General features: G+C 43.8%; 1 protein-coding gene across 4 annotated transcripts in view; it reads left to right on the forward strand.

Moving 5' to 3' along the window:
• The window catches only part of HMGN3 (high mobility group nucleosomal binding domain 3), a 32,012-nt gene extending 15,935 nt beyond the window's left edge, over window positions 1-16,077 (forward strand). The window contains exons 2-7 of one of the 4 annotated variants that reach the window (XM_082855564.1): window positions 4,258-4,308; window positions 10,294-10,323; window positions 13,375-13,425; window positions 14,709-14,822; window positions 14,943-14,985; window positions 15,363-16,077. In XM_082855564.1, coding sequence (XP_082711690.1) covers window positions 4,258-4,308; window positions 10,294-10,323; window positions 13,375-13,425; window positions 14,709-14,822; window positions 14,943-14,985; window positions 15,363-15,376 — 303 coding nt within the window. In that variant the 3' untranslated portion in view covers window positions 15,377-16,077. The other 3 variants (XM_082855565.1, XM_082855566.1, XM_082855563.1) reach the window with 3 other exon arrangements.
• The last annotated feature ends 439 nt before the right edge of the window (window positions 16,078-16,516 follow it).

The raw sequence follows: 16,516 nt of genomic DNA on the forward strand, positions 1-16,516 counted from the left end.
ATCTAGGATTTCTACTGAAATATTTTTAAACACACAAAAAATACATATTAGTATCTACAGGTAATAATCAGATTTGCCAATATATTTTATACATTTTTTCTTACATAGTTTCCTTCCATCTTAATTCACTTTTCTTATCGCTGAATTTGATTATTTAGTACTGGGTCCTTGTTGAAAGAAAGGCTGTGTTGGTAGTAAACTCTCTTAGTATTTGTATTGACATGTCTTGATTTTGTCTTCCCTCTAGAATGATAGCTGGGTACAGGATTCTAGGCTGACAGTTTTCCTCAACTCCTTGAACATTGCTTTGTAGTTTCTTATAATTTATAGATGCTTGAGAAGTAATTCTTTGAAAATTATTCATCTTTTAATTCTGATAATTTTTAAAGATTTTTCTCATTTTCCTTGACCTTCTGTAGTTTTATTATGTCTCATTGTATCTGTTTGCTTTGTTTTGTTTCCAGTTTGTTCCTTGGTGTGAGTTTTCCATCTGGAGGTTCATGACTTCAGTTTAGGAAAGTTCTCACCCATTATGCCTTTGTTAGTATCTCTGTTCTCTGCTTCTGAATGTCTATGAGATACAGGTGGAACCTCGCAGTTAGCCACCATGTCTCCTAACCTCTCTTTCATATTATCTCTTTATTGCTCTTTCCTACATTCTGGGCTAATTCCTCAGCAGTCCGTGACAATTCATTATTTCTTCTACTGTCCCTGGTCTAGAGTTTATGTTTTGAGGTTTTTTATTTCAATGAGCCTACTTTAATTTTCAGAACTTGTAATTTTAAAAAGGTCAACTACCTGTTGATTTTTGCCAAATTTCATGCTCTTGGCTGACTTTGGGTCTCCATTGGGTCACCAGGTGTTCAGTGATCCACCTGCCTGCCAACTCGCCCTCAGATCATCTCTCAGTGGTGCTTCTGACTCCCCCAGAATCCCTGCTCTGCCTTCCATCAGGCCACCACGTGTGTCCCCCACCCCTTGCTGGCTCTCAGCTCGGTCCCCATCTACTTGGGTGCTGAAGGAGCCTCAGATATGTGAATGAGATCTTTTGGCTAGACCATGGTTCTCTGCCCTTTTGACCGTTGTGGGTTCCAACTGGATTAGCATAAGCCTGCCCTGTCTGGGGGAGTGGGGCAAGACCCCTCCACCTTGGAATTCCCCACATCCCATCTAACTCACTTACCTTCCCGTCAGCCCACAAGGTGGTTGAAGTACATCTGAAATCATCTATGTACACCCCCAAGCCTCATTTCTCCCTTTTCTTTGTTTTTATTCCTCAAGATCCCTTGGGACAAAACCTTCGGGCTTCTCTTTTAATCCCTTCATACCATGATCTCCTGCTCTCTCCAGCCTCATGGCTAAGTGTTAACGGTGGACAGAGTGTGTGATAAGACAGCCGGAAACGGTAGGTCTTTCCGAAATCGTGTACCTGTTACTCTGTGTAACAAAAACAGACGACAAGGTTGCAGGGACTCTGGTTGTAAGGAAATGTGCTCAACCTTAAGGCCCTGTTCAATATGATATATCATATTTGATAATTCAGGAGACTTATATATTTTGTTGTATAACATCTGTATAGCGATTCAGTCTGAAATGCTCTCCCCAACATCTGGCTTGAACGTAAACATGACCCTCTGAGTTAGATGTCATTATCATCTATCAGATGAAGAGACTGAGCCACAGTGATGAACTCACTGCCCCAGATCACACGTCTCCTAGGTAGAGAGCCACGACTGAAGCCAGTGTCTTGACCTGCATGTGTGCCACAGTACCCCACTGATCCCAGGGTGAAGGTCACTTGGGTCGTTCCTGACTTGCAATTTTCTATGTGCTTGTTCATAGAATGCTCTTATGGAGAGGTTGAGCTTTGCTGGCGTTGTATCTCTTCCCCTCTCCAGTCTTAGGTTCATTCGTTCATGCATCTGAAAGTATTAACATTTTCAGTTTTACACCTGCTTTTTTGGTGGGGTCTTTCCAAGTTTCTCTTTTTCAATAATTTGCATCCAATACAAACATTGTTAGGTCAGTGTTTAGAGAGTGATCTTTCCGTCATATTGCTGTCACAAATCCACTGCCTAGAAGAATATTGAACGTAATGTCACTAGCATCAGTTTAAGCAAATCTTTTAATGTCATGTAACATCAGTAGTAGCTGTGTGGTGCTTCTTTAAAAGCCTATCAGTTACAGCTGGAGGGTACCCCAGATTGAATCTACTGAGTGGCCTGATAAGTGAGAATGAGAGCCCAGCACTTTAGACAACAGAGGATCTGGTTTGTGGCCAGAAGGGTCAAGTTTGTAACCGTGGAAATGAGCAAAGCCAAATGGCTCACCTAGGGATTCGATTTTCTAAGATTTTTCTGTCTCTAACTCAGCTGGCTGATATAGCATGAGATCTGTGAGCCAGACATTCTTTGCAAGAGAGTGGGGACAGAAAAGAGAAGTTCTGGGACTCCACCCCGTCCCCCGCCACCAGTCCAGTGGTTAAGACTCTGAGCTTCCACTGCAGGGGGCACGGGTTTGATCCCTGGTTAGGGAACTAGGATCCTGCATGCCACGCAGCATGGCCAAAAAATAATAAATAAATAAATAGAAATTTGCACCAAGAAATTTAACACAATTTTAAAAAAAAAGAAAGAAAAGAGAAGCTTTGTTTTCCTTGATGATAGAGAAGATTCCATGGATGCGGGAAAAATAATTGGTTGATTTGGGAAACAGGAGAGAGCTCCATGGATCTGGGAGGTTCTGAAGGGAGATGAATCGGTAGACGGTGGGTAACAGTGGGTAACAGGCAGCCCCAGGGAAGAAGAGAAGGTTTACTGTGTCTTGAAGAAAAGCTTTTGTCTTTCTCAAAGTCTTTATCTACTTCTGACCTATGTTTTACATATTACTTTATAATCTAAGTGTTTATTTTCTTTGGCTGTGCTGTGCGACTTGTGGGATCTTAGTTCCCTGACCGGGGATCGAACCCGGGCCCTTGGCAGTGAAAGCACAGAGTCCTAACCACTGGACCACCAGGGATTTCCCTATAATCTAAGTGTTTAAATTTAGCCTTAACTTTATGTGGACTTTCCATGTGTTCATATAGCCTAACTATTTTTAATCGCATTGCATTAGTAATTATATCGTTTATTTAAATATTTCTCTGTTATTTACTGATCATGTGAGTTGTTTCTAGTTATTTCATATTAGAAACAGTACAAACAAAACCGTATTTTTACAAAGTCTCTTTCTTTGAGTCTTCGTGCCAAAATTGGAATTACTGGGTCATTATATGATTAGTCCTAAGTGTCTTTTTCATATTGCCAGGATGTTCTCTGAAAATATTATATTAATTTACAGTGTCACCAACCCTAGCAAGCAGTGGGGTTTGAATGTTTTTCTCATTTTATCAGATGAGGCGTTACCGCATAGCTGCTTTATTTTCCCAAGCCAAACATTTGTGCCAAATGTCATTTGCTCTTTGTATGTTTTCACCCTGGGAACTCCGTTCCTATCTTGTGTTAAATAGTTTTAATTTTCTAATTAATTGAATAGTTTTTATCTTATTTATTGTCTTTAGCCAATAAAAACATATTGGGATAATTGATGTGTCTCATAAATGTAAGTGTATTTCCCCCGTTGGGAGTCAGGTTTGAGCTGTCGTGAGAGTGGGAGGGTGCCTCCCCCCCGGGGGGGGGGGATGGATCAAAATCAGGAAAGAAATCGGCTGGCGTGGCTGGGCGCTGGACCATCCTACCGAGGCTGGGAGTGTGGGAGAGAGCCTGGAGCTGACGATGGAAAAATAGGAACTCACGATAAATGTATCAAGTCGTATCAAGAAATGGGCTAGAAATCAAAGCTAGGCGAGTATGGGGTGAAAGTACACTTTTGCGCTTGGGTTAGGTTTTCCCTGCTCTCACCTTAGGGAAACAAAGTGACTGGAACATGTGTTGGGTCCCAGGCACCCCTGCTGCTGACTGCTGGGTCGCTGTTCTTTACCGGGCAGCAAGAGATCAATGAAAATTCCTTAGAGTGAATGTGCATTGGGAACAGGGGCTCAGATCAGTTCTTGCAATACTTCCTGGTATAATCTTAGAGCAGTTATGCAGATAAATGCAGTGTGTGTGTGTGTCTGTGTCTGTGTGTGTGTGTGTGTGTGTGTGTGAAACATATCCTCTTACAAACTTACTTTTCCCTGCAGAGTATCATTGGCTTATGTGGTCTTTTAATATGCATTTTCCAATTTAAATACAATTCACCGAAATTCTTTCTTTCTAGTCTCCAGAAAACCCAGAGGGCAAGGATGGCTCCAAAGTAACTAAACAGGAGGTAAGTGTACCTTTGAAATCCTGTATTATTAACTGGAATTTTTAATATCATTATGATGGTCTACATCTGAATGAATACTCTTCGAAACCAGATTGTTGAGACGACATAAACCAGAGATAAAAGTGTGGCTGTGTAGCCTCCCTTAGCCTGGATAGATTTCAGTTAGGGGCACTCATGAGGCATTTTCCACTTGCTATGTTGTTTATGTTTCTACCTGTTGGCGCTGCTGTCTGTTAAAAGGGATACTGAGAATTCCTTCTGGGCAAGGAGCGAGATAATAGGTAAATTCATCAAGGAGAACAAAGTCGGCCTTTCACAGCAAGGAAATGAAAGACTTGATTTAATAAATTCTCTGCTCCGGTGAGTGAACTATAGATTACTTTTTGGGTTCTGAATATTTGCCTAAAAGGAGTCATCTCTAAAGTCAAAAACTATGAAGGATACATAAAATGTCAAAATATTAAAGTTTTTTTTTTAATCAGGAAAATTCTTAGGGTTTGGGATAGTTAGACAATAAGTCAAAGAAGCTCTGTATAAAATACAGAAATCTCCAGAAAGCTAGGAAGAGATGCTTGCATTTGACCTTCCGTGGTCCTATCATGAACTTCTAAAAGGAGATGAGCTAAAAAAGCAGCCAGTGAGATGGTAATTGTGATGACAGCCATTCCCTTGTGCACAGAGCTTTACAGTGTGTGGAATCCTTGAACTTATAACCTAAAAGGGGTCATGGGAGAGACAAAAACAATGTCTAGTTACGGATTCTTTGATTGGGTGACTCATACTGTGTTAATAATTCAGAGGTTGTCATGATAGCAAAACCCCTACACACGATTTGTACAAGGAAGTTCGTTCTGCCGAATGGAAAATCTTTAACGGAATCTGTAAAGAAATCATTTAAAAGCAAAACAAACAGAACTGCCGATAGCCAAGTCCCCACCAACCATTTACCCAGTATTCAGTGTCTAACATAGAGTTTGGGAGGTGAAGTTGGTGATCCAAAGTCAGGTCACTAAACAAATGCTTAGAACCAACCGAAAAATGTTATCATACCAAAGTTCAAGTGCTTGAATTTTCTTGAAAATGGCAAAATACAATTTGTAGGACAGTTGGCTAAGTGTAGTACCCCCTTAATGTTTTTAGATTTGGGCACAAAATGCATTTGGGTTTCTCCTCAGGGACCGCTATTTAAGTTGATTTGACAGTCAGAAAACCTAGAAACCATTACACACAGCAGGTCTTGGGTAGTGAAAACAGCCTTTCCCTCCCTTCCGCACTGAAAACCATCAAGCTGGTTGGAATATATGTAAAAGAGTTTTGCTTACACACCTGTCTTATGCATATTCTTTTATACCCCAGAATTTTTATTACTTATATTTTTACATTATTACTTCTAATATTTTATCTGATTACATGTATTACCTTATTGCTAACAAAAGTCATTCCTAGAAAAGACTCTTTTCCTGTCCGTTAAGCCAACACCAGATTAAAACTTGTGATTTGCCTTCAGGACACCAACATAGTTGTTTGAGAAGGGACAAGTTCAGTTAGTTGGTGGTGCTTTGGGGTAAGAACTGTCTGACCGTATATTGATTGATTTTTTTTCCCCCCAGTGAACTGACTGAATTTTCTAGTCATGAGTGTGCACAGCCTAGGCTCCAGCCAATAGAGATCAGTTACAAAGGGGGATCCCCTTTTGAAAATCATCTTCCACTCCATGATATTTGAAGGGCATAGTGCAGAGTATAGTATCCGGATGATAAATGACCAAAACAATATGCTACAGTCATTACACTGGGCAGCTTTCAAAGCCCTTTCACCTCCATTGTTTGATCTGATCCTTAAAATCACCCTGGAATGAGGGCAGAGAGCCTTTCAGCATTTTCAGAGAGACATTCCAACCCAAGCAAACAAAAAATGTAGGGAGCGCGTGAACGCACCTGGCTGCACAGATTCCACAGTGAGCAAAAGGAGCAACAGTCTCTGCCTTCATGGAGCTTCCGTTGTAGTAAAGAGTAAATAAAACGTGACTGAAAATTTGCTGTGAAGAAAAAGAAAGCAATGAGAGAGAGTAATTTATGGCAGAGAAGCGCTGTTTTGGTCAACACGTGGGAGTTATTATCCCCATTTGAAGAGAGCAAACAAGGTACGCAGAGAAATACGTGATTTTCCCCAGGTGTCACAACTTGTAAATTGCAGAATCAGGAAAGACGTCTGCGTCTTCTGACTCAAAATCCCCTATCCTCAAGCCCCTTTGGGGGTCATCATAAAAATCTGGTCATGGGACTTCCCTGGCGTTCCAGTAGTTAAGACTCTGCACTCCCGATGCAGGGGGCATGGGTTCGATGCCTGGTCAGGGAAGTAAGATCCCGCGTGCCGCAGGACACAGCCAAAAAAAAAAAAAAAAAAATCTGATCCCCCAGTGCCTTTTCTCTGTCTTCATTCTCCAGCCAAAGCCCTGATACACATCTTGCCCCACTTCCCAGTTTTGCAAAGAAGGGAAATTCTAATTAGCTCTTCATTTGTTTTTGAAAGTTAAAAGCAACTTGACTTGTGGGCTTTGCTTGGTACATGGTGAAGATCAGAAGCATTAAGAAATCTCATAAAAATAAATATGCTTCTGAATTCCAATGGAATGGCCCATGTGTTTCAAGCAGTATTCAGCAAAGTCCAGTGATTCTACTTGCATCTAGCCCCGCCCCCCAGGGAATTTTGTCATATTGAGATTAGACTTCTATGTTGCTTTTGCAACCAGGACATTAAAGTGAAAGACTTCACGTCTTTCATAGTAGCCTTCACTGTAATTTTCTCCAGCCCGGGGAATTACCAGGTAATCAATAAATGCTTACTGAATAATACCATAGTGCCCAGCACCTGTGTACCACAGTGACAAACCCTCACATTGTTTCTGTAACTTTTAGCGATCTGTCATTCTAAAAACCTTCCTCTTTTCCCTTAGAACTGCTCTTTTGGCCACTTTTCCTGAGAACTCACAGTCAACAGATGGAGAGAAATTCTCTCTCTTTTTTTTTTAAATTGAAGTATAGTTGATTTACAGTATTGTGTTAGTTTCAGGTGCATACAAAGTGATTCGGTTATACACATATGTATATATCTGTATTCTTTTCTTTAAATTCATTTCCATTGTAGTTTATTACAAGATATTGAATATAGTTCCCTGTGCGCTACAGTAAATCCTTGTTGTTTCTCAGGAGAAATTCTTATCTTTTTTTTCATAGTAGTTCTGCCCCACAGCCTGAGTCTTAAATGAATACTTTGAATTCTAGTGTTTGAAAGAGGGAAAGAGAGCAGTCTGGTCTATTTTATATCTGGTATATATGGTCCAATCATTTATAGATTTGACGGCTTGTGAAAGCTGATGAAACGTTCCAGGAAGGTGTATACACTGGGTGCATAATCAGTACTGCTGACTGTGAGTGAAGGATCGTTTCAGCCTCCTGTGTCTGCAGTGAAAAAGAAAATCTCTTAGGATGGTTACCGAAAAGGAACGTTTAAGAGAAGTCTCTTTTTTTTTTAGCATAGAAAGAAGAGCTGGTAAATTTTAGCAGGAAGTCATAAAATCATTTTACAATAAAACGTGGTTTTTAGAGACGGCTTGGTTTAGACAGCCTAGAAAGGCAAACTCTGTTTTTGCATTAATTTCCTAGGCTTTTTATTTTGGAACTCTTGTACTCGACCTGAATTATGAAAAGGTAGCGAGTCTTTTGGATCGGAACTGCTTGCAGGCCCTGCAGAGCGGGGCTTGGTTGGAAGTCTCTCTGGAAATCCCGCGGGGGGGGGGGGGGGGGGGCGGGCGGATGGGGGATGGGGACCGGGGTTGGGGGCGGGGGATTTTTCAGAGGATTTGGCTTCGCTTCAATGAGATCTTATTCAGGACAGCTCGTTGGTGGATAGGGAAGCCCTTGTAAGTAACGGTTAACCTGTTGGCCGCTTTTCAGGCTCCAAACTGGATGGTAAGTGAGGAGCGGCCTTGGCATTGCAGCCTGCAGGCTCACACTTGCATGTCTGGCGTGTCTGACCACTCCGTTCACCTCCACGTTTTACTGAGGGCTCCCGCTACAGAAGTGCAAGAGAAGGGGGTTCTGTGCAGATGGGGTACGGATAGGAGACAGGGGAGGGAAGGCCAACCGGGCACACGCAGGGCGACACCAAGTGGGGGCGGGGGGATTCAGACAAGACCTGTTCAACCCCTTTAGCAGAGAGGCCGCCGATTTTCCTCTCAGAGGGCATCTTTCTGAGCACTCCTCTGCCGGCTGCACTTTCCTCTTGAGGCAGTGTGGGCGGTTCTTGAAGCCACACAGAAGCGTTAAGCTGAGCTCTGGTTGGTAATCGGAGGATGCTCTCCAGCATGCCCAGAAAGCATACTGAAGAAGCACAGGTTACCCACTTGCTGCCCGGTTTAAGTGATAAGGCTGCCTCTTCTTCGGGGATACGCAGCACCTGCAGTGAACCAGCCTGGGAAAGGCACTACAGGATTCGGGTTCCGGTTCCCAGCATGGTTATTGCTTCCAATTATCCCATGATGATCCAGTAGACGCGGTGGCGATTCCCATGGAGCATCTGGTCCAGGCCCCGCCTCCCATACTGTGCACCCCTTACCCCTGCAGTGACGCGTCACAGCCGACACGTAGCCTGCACAGTCTCCCCGAGTCGGCACGTTCTGCCTACCAGCCTGAAGTCCAGCTCAGCTTTGCACACGACCCCAAGGTTAAAATTATTCCAGAAGGCTCTGGCCCTTCATTTCCTTCTGTAGTTTAAAGAAAGATGACTTTAGCTTCCTCTAGCTATTTTCAGTGAGAAAGGTCTTCGATGTGGAGATGGCAAGAAACATTTCTTTGACTTTGGCCTTGACCAGCTGACCTAGACTGACAAGGGAATTCCATGATTCCTTGCAATCCTGAGCCAGGCTCCTGCTGACCCCCTTAAAAGATTATTTGAGACATTTCAGCTCTTGTAATGAGGCGAAGTCTGCCTAAGGCAGCAAATTAGGGAAAAGCTTGAGTTAATTTTTTTCAGCCAGTATTCTTGCATATCCACTGTATGTTAGGTGGTACACTATTCTACTGGAGATAGAGCAGTGAACAAAACAGGCAGAAAGTGTGGAGTATTTGCTTCCGGAACACTTTTAAAGAAAGGCAGTTGTGCTTTTAGAAAGTGAAATCCCTCGGGGAGCCATCTTTTGCTGGTGGGAAGTAGAATATCAATTCTATACGCGTGTTTCTGAAATGCCTAGAACGGTTCTGCTCTTAGAAATTTTCTTTGCCATGTCGTTTGCTGTTAACTTGCACCATCCTTGAAGAAAAGATTTCCTTGAAAAATACCAACCTCAACCCAGTTTCTCTAAATCTGTAAACTTCTAAATGAGATTATTAAAATGATTATTTACATCTTTCAACGTGTGCATTGCGTAGATAAATAAATGTGTTTATTTTGTTACAGGTAAAAGGAAGTCTTGCTTGTTAACTGCCTAAGATTTGGAGTCATTCTCTTTTCTAATGTAGTAACCAGGGAGGGGACTCCTGCTATTTCGGTTTCTGCACAATTATATAAGTCTCGTTTAGTATTAATTTATAAGCTTTAGTTCCATTTGTAAGGAGCAAGAGTCGGACTGGACTGGTTCTTAAATAGCACCTCCGTGCTCCTGTTGCCAGTTTTATCACAAAAGTTTGGGTCGGAGCCTAAATGTGTCTTCTTTGCCTTTTCCTTGTCCACCCCACCCTCTACTGCAAAAGGCCATTTCTTTGAACCGTGAGCCTACACCTCTTTAGGAACACGTCCTCTGGAATATTCCAGTGCCCAGGGCACTTGGGGGTATGTTTCACTGTGCTCACCTGGGGAGGGTAATGGGACTCCTGCATTCTGTTCTTTCAACAAAGTAAGACAGTAAGAATGAATTTTTAAAACTCAACTTGGTTGTGTATAATCACCGAAACATATGTTTTTTTTTTGTTTTCGTTTCCTTTGTAGCCCACCAGACGGTCTGCCAGGTTGTCAGCGGTGAGTACTTTGGACCCCGTTGTTGTTAGCTCTTATGAATACACGTTCCCTCGGTCCAGAGCAAAGCAGCAAAAGGAAGATGAAGGTGGTGTTTCCCTTGAGCTTTTTTTATTTCCTTTTTAGAAATAACCTGGGTCAGAATTTCTAGCAACTTTGACCGGTGTTGCCAGCAGCTCACTTGATCAGACACGTTGGTGAAAAACAGTGGCCAGCCCGTTTAGCAAGCGTTCAAAGCCCAGGAAGCTGTTTGATATCACTGGATCCCTGAGATGGAGAATTAGGTTAGCAAAGTCCTAGCCTCCCATTCTACACCTGATCTGCTAAAGGAGTCAAGAATTCCAGTTCTCCCTCCGCGACTCATACCTTAGTCAGGACGTTCTGAAGGTTGGCTGAATCCATAGGCTCTAGCCTCACTTCAGAACTAGAGAATCTGAAAAAGTAACGATTTCCACTCTGCCACCTGGGGTCTCCCTCTGTGGGCCAGGCCCAGGGAAAGGACAAGGGTTAAGATCGTTAAAGCTGGGACCGGCTGGTGTGAGCGAGCCTTGGCCAGGAGTGTGCCTCAGCCCTTGTCACCACGCTGTGCTCCCGGCTGGCTCCAGTACTCATCCCTGCCGCCCTGCTCACGCACCAGTACTCCTTCTGCCAAGACAGGGCAGCCTGCCTCTCTGGTGGAGGACTTGGGTTACTTTATGTGCACTGCCCACTGACACGCAGAGGGAAAGACATTGACCTCTTGGCTGACGGCACGTATCCCGATACTAGATAGCCCGGGAGCTGCAAGCTACTGTGACCTTCAGGGAAGCATGGATTCCCTCCTCAGCCCACACCTGTGCCTGGCACAGTATAGGGAATCCAAGCTGAAATGGATATGGGACACTTGTTTCTGAATTTAAAAAAAAATACTAGTTTCTGGCTTTTCTTCTCAATATATTTTTGCTAAACTTGTTTCACACATTGAAATTAAAAAAAAAAAAAAAGAAGCAGGTACTGGGACCATTCAGAAGTTCAGAAGTATAGCCAGGTTTGGGTTGGCTGAGCCAGTGTTTCACATAAGTCCCAACGTAGGAAGCAATGTCCGAGTTACCAGGAAGGTTAAGACCTGGGAGGTGTGGTCGTGTGTGTACCCAGTTAATCCAGATTCTGCCAGAACCCCTCAAAGGTGGTGTGCTTGTCCGGTGGTATAATTTTCACTGTGGTTGAGAAGTTAAGTTTTAACTCTTTTGTAGATTTCACTGTAGATTATACTGAAAGCCATTGTATTCCATGGATATCTAGCCTTTCAAGGGGGTAGATCATGTAAGTCAAAAGCCAAATTTTAAAATAAGGCGTTTCCTGAACACCAGGGACCAGCAATATAGTACCTTCCACTGACATCGTTGCCCATGGTGCTGACGCAGAGCCTCCTTGGAAGCCAGTGGGATTACAGACTATAAAACCTCATCATTTCCTGTCCCATCAAAACACGAATGCTGAGTTTGGGGGAAAGGTCTGTCTTAACAGAAAATAATATGAAAGGACATCATTTGCTGTAAATTGAGAAAACAAGGGCATGTTAATACACTATATCAAAGCCCCAAATAAAATTTTTTTAATCCTGAAAATTTAGGAGCCATGCAAGCTGATAGATGTGGGGAGAAAGGTACAAATATACAGTGGTCAGAATGTTAAGGAAAATAGTCCCTACTTTTCAAGCTCCACTTTCTTTTTTTTCTTTTTGCGGTACGCGGGCCTCTCACTGTTGTGGCCTCTCCCGTTGCGGAGCAGATGCGCAGGCCCAGCGGCCATGGCTCACGGGCCCAGCCGCTCTGCGGCATGTGGGATCTTCCCGGACCGGGGCACGAACCCGTGTCCCCTGCATCGGCAGGCGGACTCTCAACCGCTGCACCACCAGGGAAGCCCTCCACTTTCTTTTTTTATTTGAGAGGTCGTGTCCAATGGTCAATCTTCCAGAACTGAACTGACTACAATTTCAGTTTATGCCCTTGATGGAAAGGGCCAGGTTATGTATGTTCCTGAACATCTGGAGGTATTGGGGAGGAACATGTGTTTTTTCTCCACGTGGGGGCAGAGAGGGACTCTGGGCAGTGTTCTCTATTTAAAAACCATTCTCCCTGGTGCCAGGAAAGAAGTGTAATTTTTTCCTAACTCAACGAGAGAAATATTTGCCCTAAGGTAGCTATAGAAAACCAGAGGTTTACACTTCGTGGTATCCCCATGTGCCCATCTCAGACCCCTAGGAAGCAGCCGGGCTGAAGCCCTGCTTGAAGGGGCCTGGGGCCACGGGACAGGTGGGCACTGCTCCCAGGAGTGGGGAGAGCCACACGAGGCAAGAGAAAAAGAGTTGCCCGCTGGGCTCTTTGGCTAATAGGGTCTGTGAAAGATCTTGAACTTCGGGAGCTAACAGTGGACATTGTATCATTATAATTGTGTTCTTAATAACAAGCTCTAGGGACAAATGAGCCCAGGGTCTGGATGGGCAGGAGAGTCTCCTCACCTTGAGCTGGCCTTGGAAGAGGAAAGTAGGAAGAAGCTCAACCTTCAACAAGCGCTTGAAACCTGCATCGGAGGTGGGAGGATTTGGAACTGGCTTTGGAACACTTCACGGGCAGCTCTCTTATTCCCAATGGGCTTTTGCCTGTGATGGTGCTAGGATTTCTAGACTGTTCGGGAGGCCGGTGTCCCTGAATTCACCGAGTCACTTGGCCAAGGGCCTGAGTCGTTCCTCTTGCTGCTGTGTTGTGATAAAAGGAAGTACAGAGACATGGGACACAGAAGCTTAAATCTGTTCCCAGAGAGCTGTTCTGGCCCGGGGAATAGTGAGTTGGCTTTCAGATCTCACCTGCCATTCACTTGAGAACCCGGGATGAAAATAGTTATGAAATGCGGAGGTCTTTTTGCTGCTACCTGATGCTGAAAATAGGACGACATATTTTTTTGAAATGAACATCCTAGTCAAAATGGACTGTCTTTAGCAGTCTTGTCGCTGTTCCTTTTGGTGCCGAGGGTTGTCTTTTTTCAGTATTTGTATAACTTAATTTGTCTTTGCAGAAACCAGCTCCACCAAAACCTGAACCTAAACCAAGAAAAACATCTGCTAAGGTAAGAGGTGGTCCCCCGCCCCACTTTGGCTTTTTCAGCAGTGAATAAATTATAATCCCATATCCCAGAGTCATCCGAGGCACGAGGACATTTCATGATCCAGGCTCAACGTACAGACTGGAAAACTTCCGCCAGCTGCAGACAGGCTTTCTCCGAAGGCAGAGAGCACAACTTTACGTTTCACTGGGAGTGTGTTTTCCGTTTGGTCCGTAAAGCGAAGGAGGTCAGAGCGTGTTGGCGTGAGAAGCCTCATGTCCAAGGCGGGGTTTGGTAGCTGCCTCGAGAACACGCCGTTCAGATGGGGCTCAGAAGGGGTGAGCCCGGGCCCGGGCGACACTGCTGCCAACAGCTGGAGGCGTGGGGAGGGGCTTCTGACTTCACGTAACTGATCCGAGGAGGTCAGTCTGAGGACTAATAATAATTCCTATAATAGTCAATACCAGCAGATAATTAATACCGGCAAACAGTTACATGGTGCTTATCGTATGCATAGATCCTCCCGTCAGCCCCACTGAGGTAGACACACGTATCCCGTTTGGCAGATGAGGAAACTGCGGCACAGGACTATGAAGAAATTTACCCCCAAATGGCCTTTCTGTACCCTGCCCTTCAGAGCGTCGTCCCTTGCTGTGAATTTTTTGAAACGATGTGTATGTTATCATGGTATGAGTAGGCAGTTCGGAAGCGGAACTCATTTCTGTGGCTTGGTTGTTCTTATTTTTTTTACTTTTTGGCCGCGCCGCACAGCTTGTGGGATCTTAGTTCCCCGACCAGGGATCGAACCCGTGCCCCCTGCAGTGGAAGCGCAGAGTCTTAACCACTGGACCGCCAGGGAAGTCCCAGCTTGGTCTTAAAATCAGGAATTTTTCTTCCTCTGGGCCTTCCTTTTAAGCGCTCTCTCAGCTTTCTTGTCACTTAAGCCCCAGGTCCCCACGCGCAGTGTTCCTCTTGCTGGGTCTGCCCTGGCTTCACCACGTCCCCCTGCTGCTACTTCCCCATGGCAGAGCCACTTCTCACTGTAGCAAGAGACAGTGCTCTCCAAAGACACACACGAGGGGAAATCAAAGTCCAGTGGATTTTCTAAGCCGCCTGTTACATGTTCATGGAGCCTCAGTGGAACTCACTCAAAGCTCAGGGGAACCGGGTTTCCATTTTCCCCTGAAAGCCACCACATTGGCCTTGCTCGTGTTTCCCCCTGTGCTTGGACGGAGGCTGGCTGAGTTTGCACAACATCACACCGTGTCTAACACACTCTGTTTCCCTGTGCTTTGATCCCCTGTTAGAAAGAACTGGCAACAAAGGTTAACAAAGGTGCGAAAGGGGAGAAGGAGGAAAAGCAAGAAGCTGGAAAGGAAGGTACTGCACCATCTGAAAACGGTGACACTAAAGCTGAAGAGGTACTTTCCCGAAATACCTCCCGCTGATTGAATCAGTGTCTTGAAAGCAATTGCTCGATCCTTCAGCCGGCGACCGCATGTTCATAACGTCTCTCTTTATTGCCTGTAATGTTATTGCAGATCCACATCTCTCGCTCAACTGTTAATGTCTCAGCCTCCAGAGGTACCCCACCCAGCACACTGTCAGTAAAGGGGCAGATTGAAACAGTGAGAGTTAAGGGTACAGTAGAAAATTCCGCACGTTTGCAGTGACTAGCATCAGATAGTAGTGTGGTGTTCTTTTTATCGTGAACCGGGGGAGCTCACAGGTAAAGCTTCCGTGGTCCTTTGCAAAGCAGAAAGCAATAAAGGCAGCCAAGCGTTTGTGTCCTATTTTCCTGCCTTGTCTGTATTACACCCAGAGTTGAAGTCGGTTTTGCAGTAGAGCTGCTAAAAAACAGATGTTCCGAAGTGTGTGTGTCGGTGGGGTAGAATCTTCTTTGGCTTATAGTTGTTTTAATAGTAACTCTATCTTTTTTGTCTTCCGTTCTTTTTCCACAGGCACAGAAAACTGAATCTGTAAACGAGGGAGAATGAATTGTCATGAAAATTGGGGTTGATTTTATGTACCTCTTGGGACAACTTTTAAAAGCTATTTTTACCGAGTATTTTGTAAATGCTAATTTTTTAGGACTCTACTAGTTGGCATACAAAAATATATAAGGATGGACATTTCACCTTCTCGTAGTCATGCTTTTTGGAAATTTCCGTCATCCTTGAGTAAAAGAAATACCAATTTAATATTGGAAGCTGTCTGTAAAATTGATTCAGCATTCCATGCACTTGCTTTAAAAATTTAGTCCTGTGCATACTGTGGTGTTTTTACTGTGTGTATTTGAATTTTTTCATGCAGTTTTTCTAGAGCAATAATCAGTGGTGCTTTCGTACCTAGGTTTTATGTGATTTTAATGAAACATGGATAGTTGTGGCCACCTGCTGACTATTTGTGGTTTAAAATAAAAGGTTTTCCTGCCTGCAAAATACCTGCCTCTTAGTAGTGTCTTTGCTAAATTTAGGCAGTGTTTCATTTTTTTGTTGCAGAAGATGTAAAGAATTTCTACAGTCTGTTCTGTGATGGTCTCTCGAATAAGTCAAATAGGACTGTTTCTTAATTTTCTGCCCTTTAAAAATGTTATTTTAATAAAATCATCTATGAGTGCCAGCGTAGAAGAATTACGTCTAATATCCTTTATACCAGAAGTGGCCCGCAGTGGTCACCGTATAATAAAACTTAATACAACACTATTTTATTGAAGTCCTTATCAATAGGATAGCATTCTGCTAAACCGGAACAGTGAAAAACCATAAACTTGGACTCATCCTTGAAAATGTTCCCACCTTCAAAATAATACGAAGTTACACATTCGTATTAAAATATTTTCCCATTGGTTGAGGACTTTACGGTTTTGAAAGCACTTTATACCCATGTGACCACATTTCAGCCTTGTGTCAACATAGGAAAGGACTTGGCCTAGGTATTGTCAGAAAGAAATAGGAGAGTATGTGACTTACTTCAGGCCCACAGGAAAGAGAAAAATGGGGACTTGAACCTGGTCTCGTGAATAGTGTTCCTTAAGTCTGTTTGGGCTGCTATAACACCAGGCTGGGCATCTTATAAACAGCAGAAATTTCTTGCTCACGGTTCTGGAGGCTGG

Source organism: Leucopleurus acutus (genome assembly GCF_964270905.1).
Source record: "Leucopleurus acutus genome assembly, chromosome: 15".
Taxonomy (NCBI): Eukaryota; Metazoa; Chordata; class Mammalia; order Artiodactyla; family Delphinidae; genus Leucopleurus; species Leucopleurus acutus.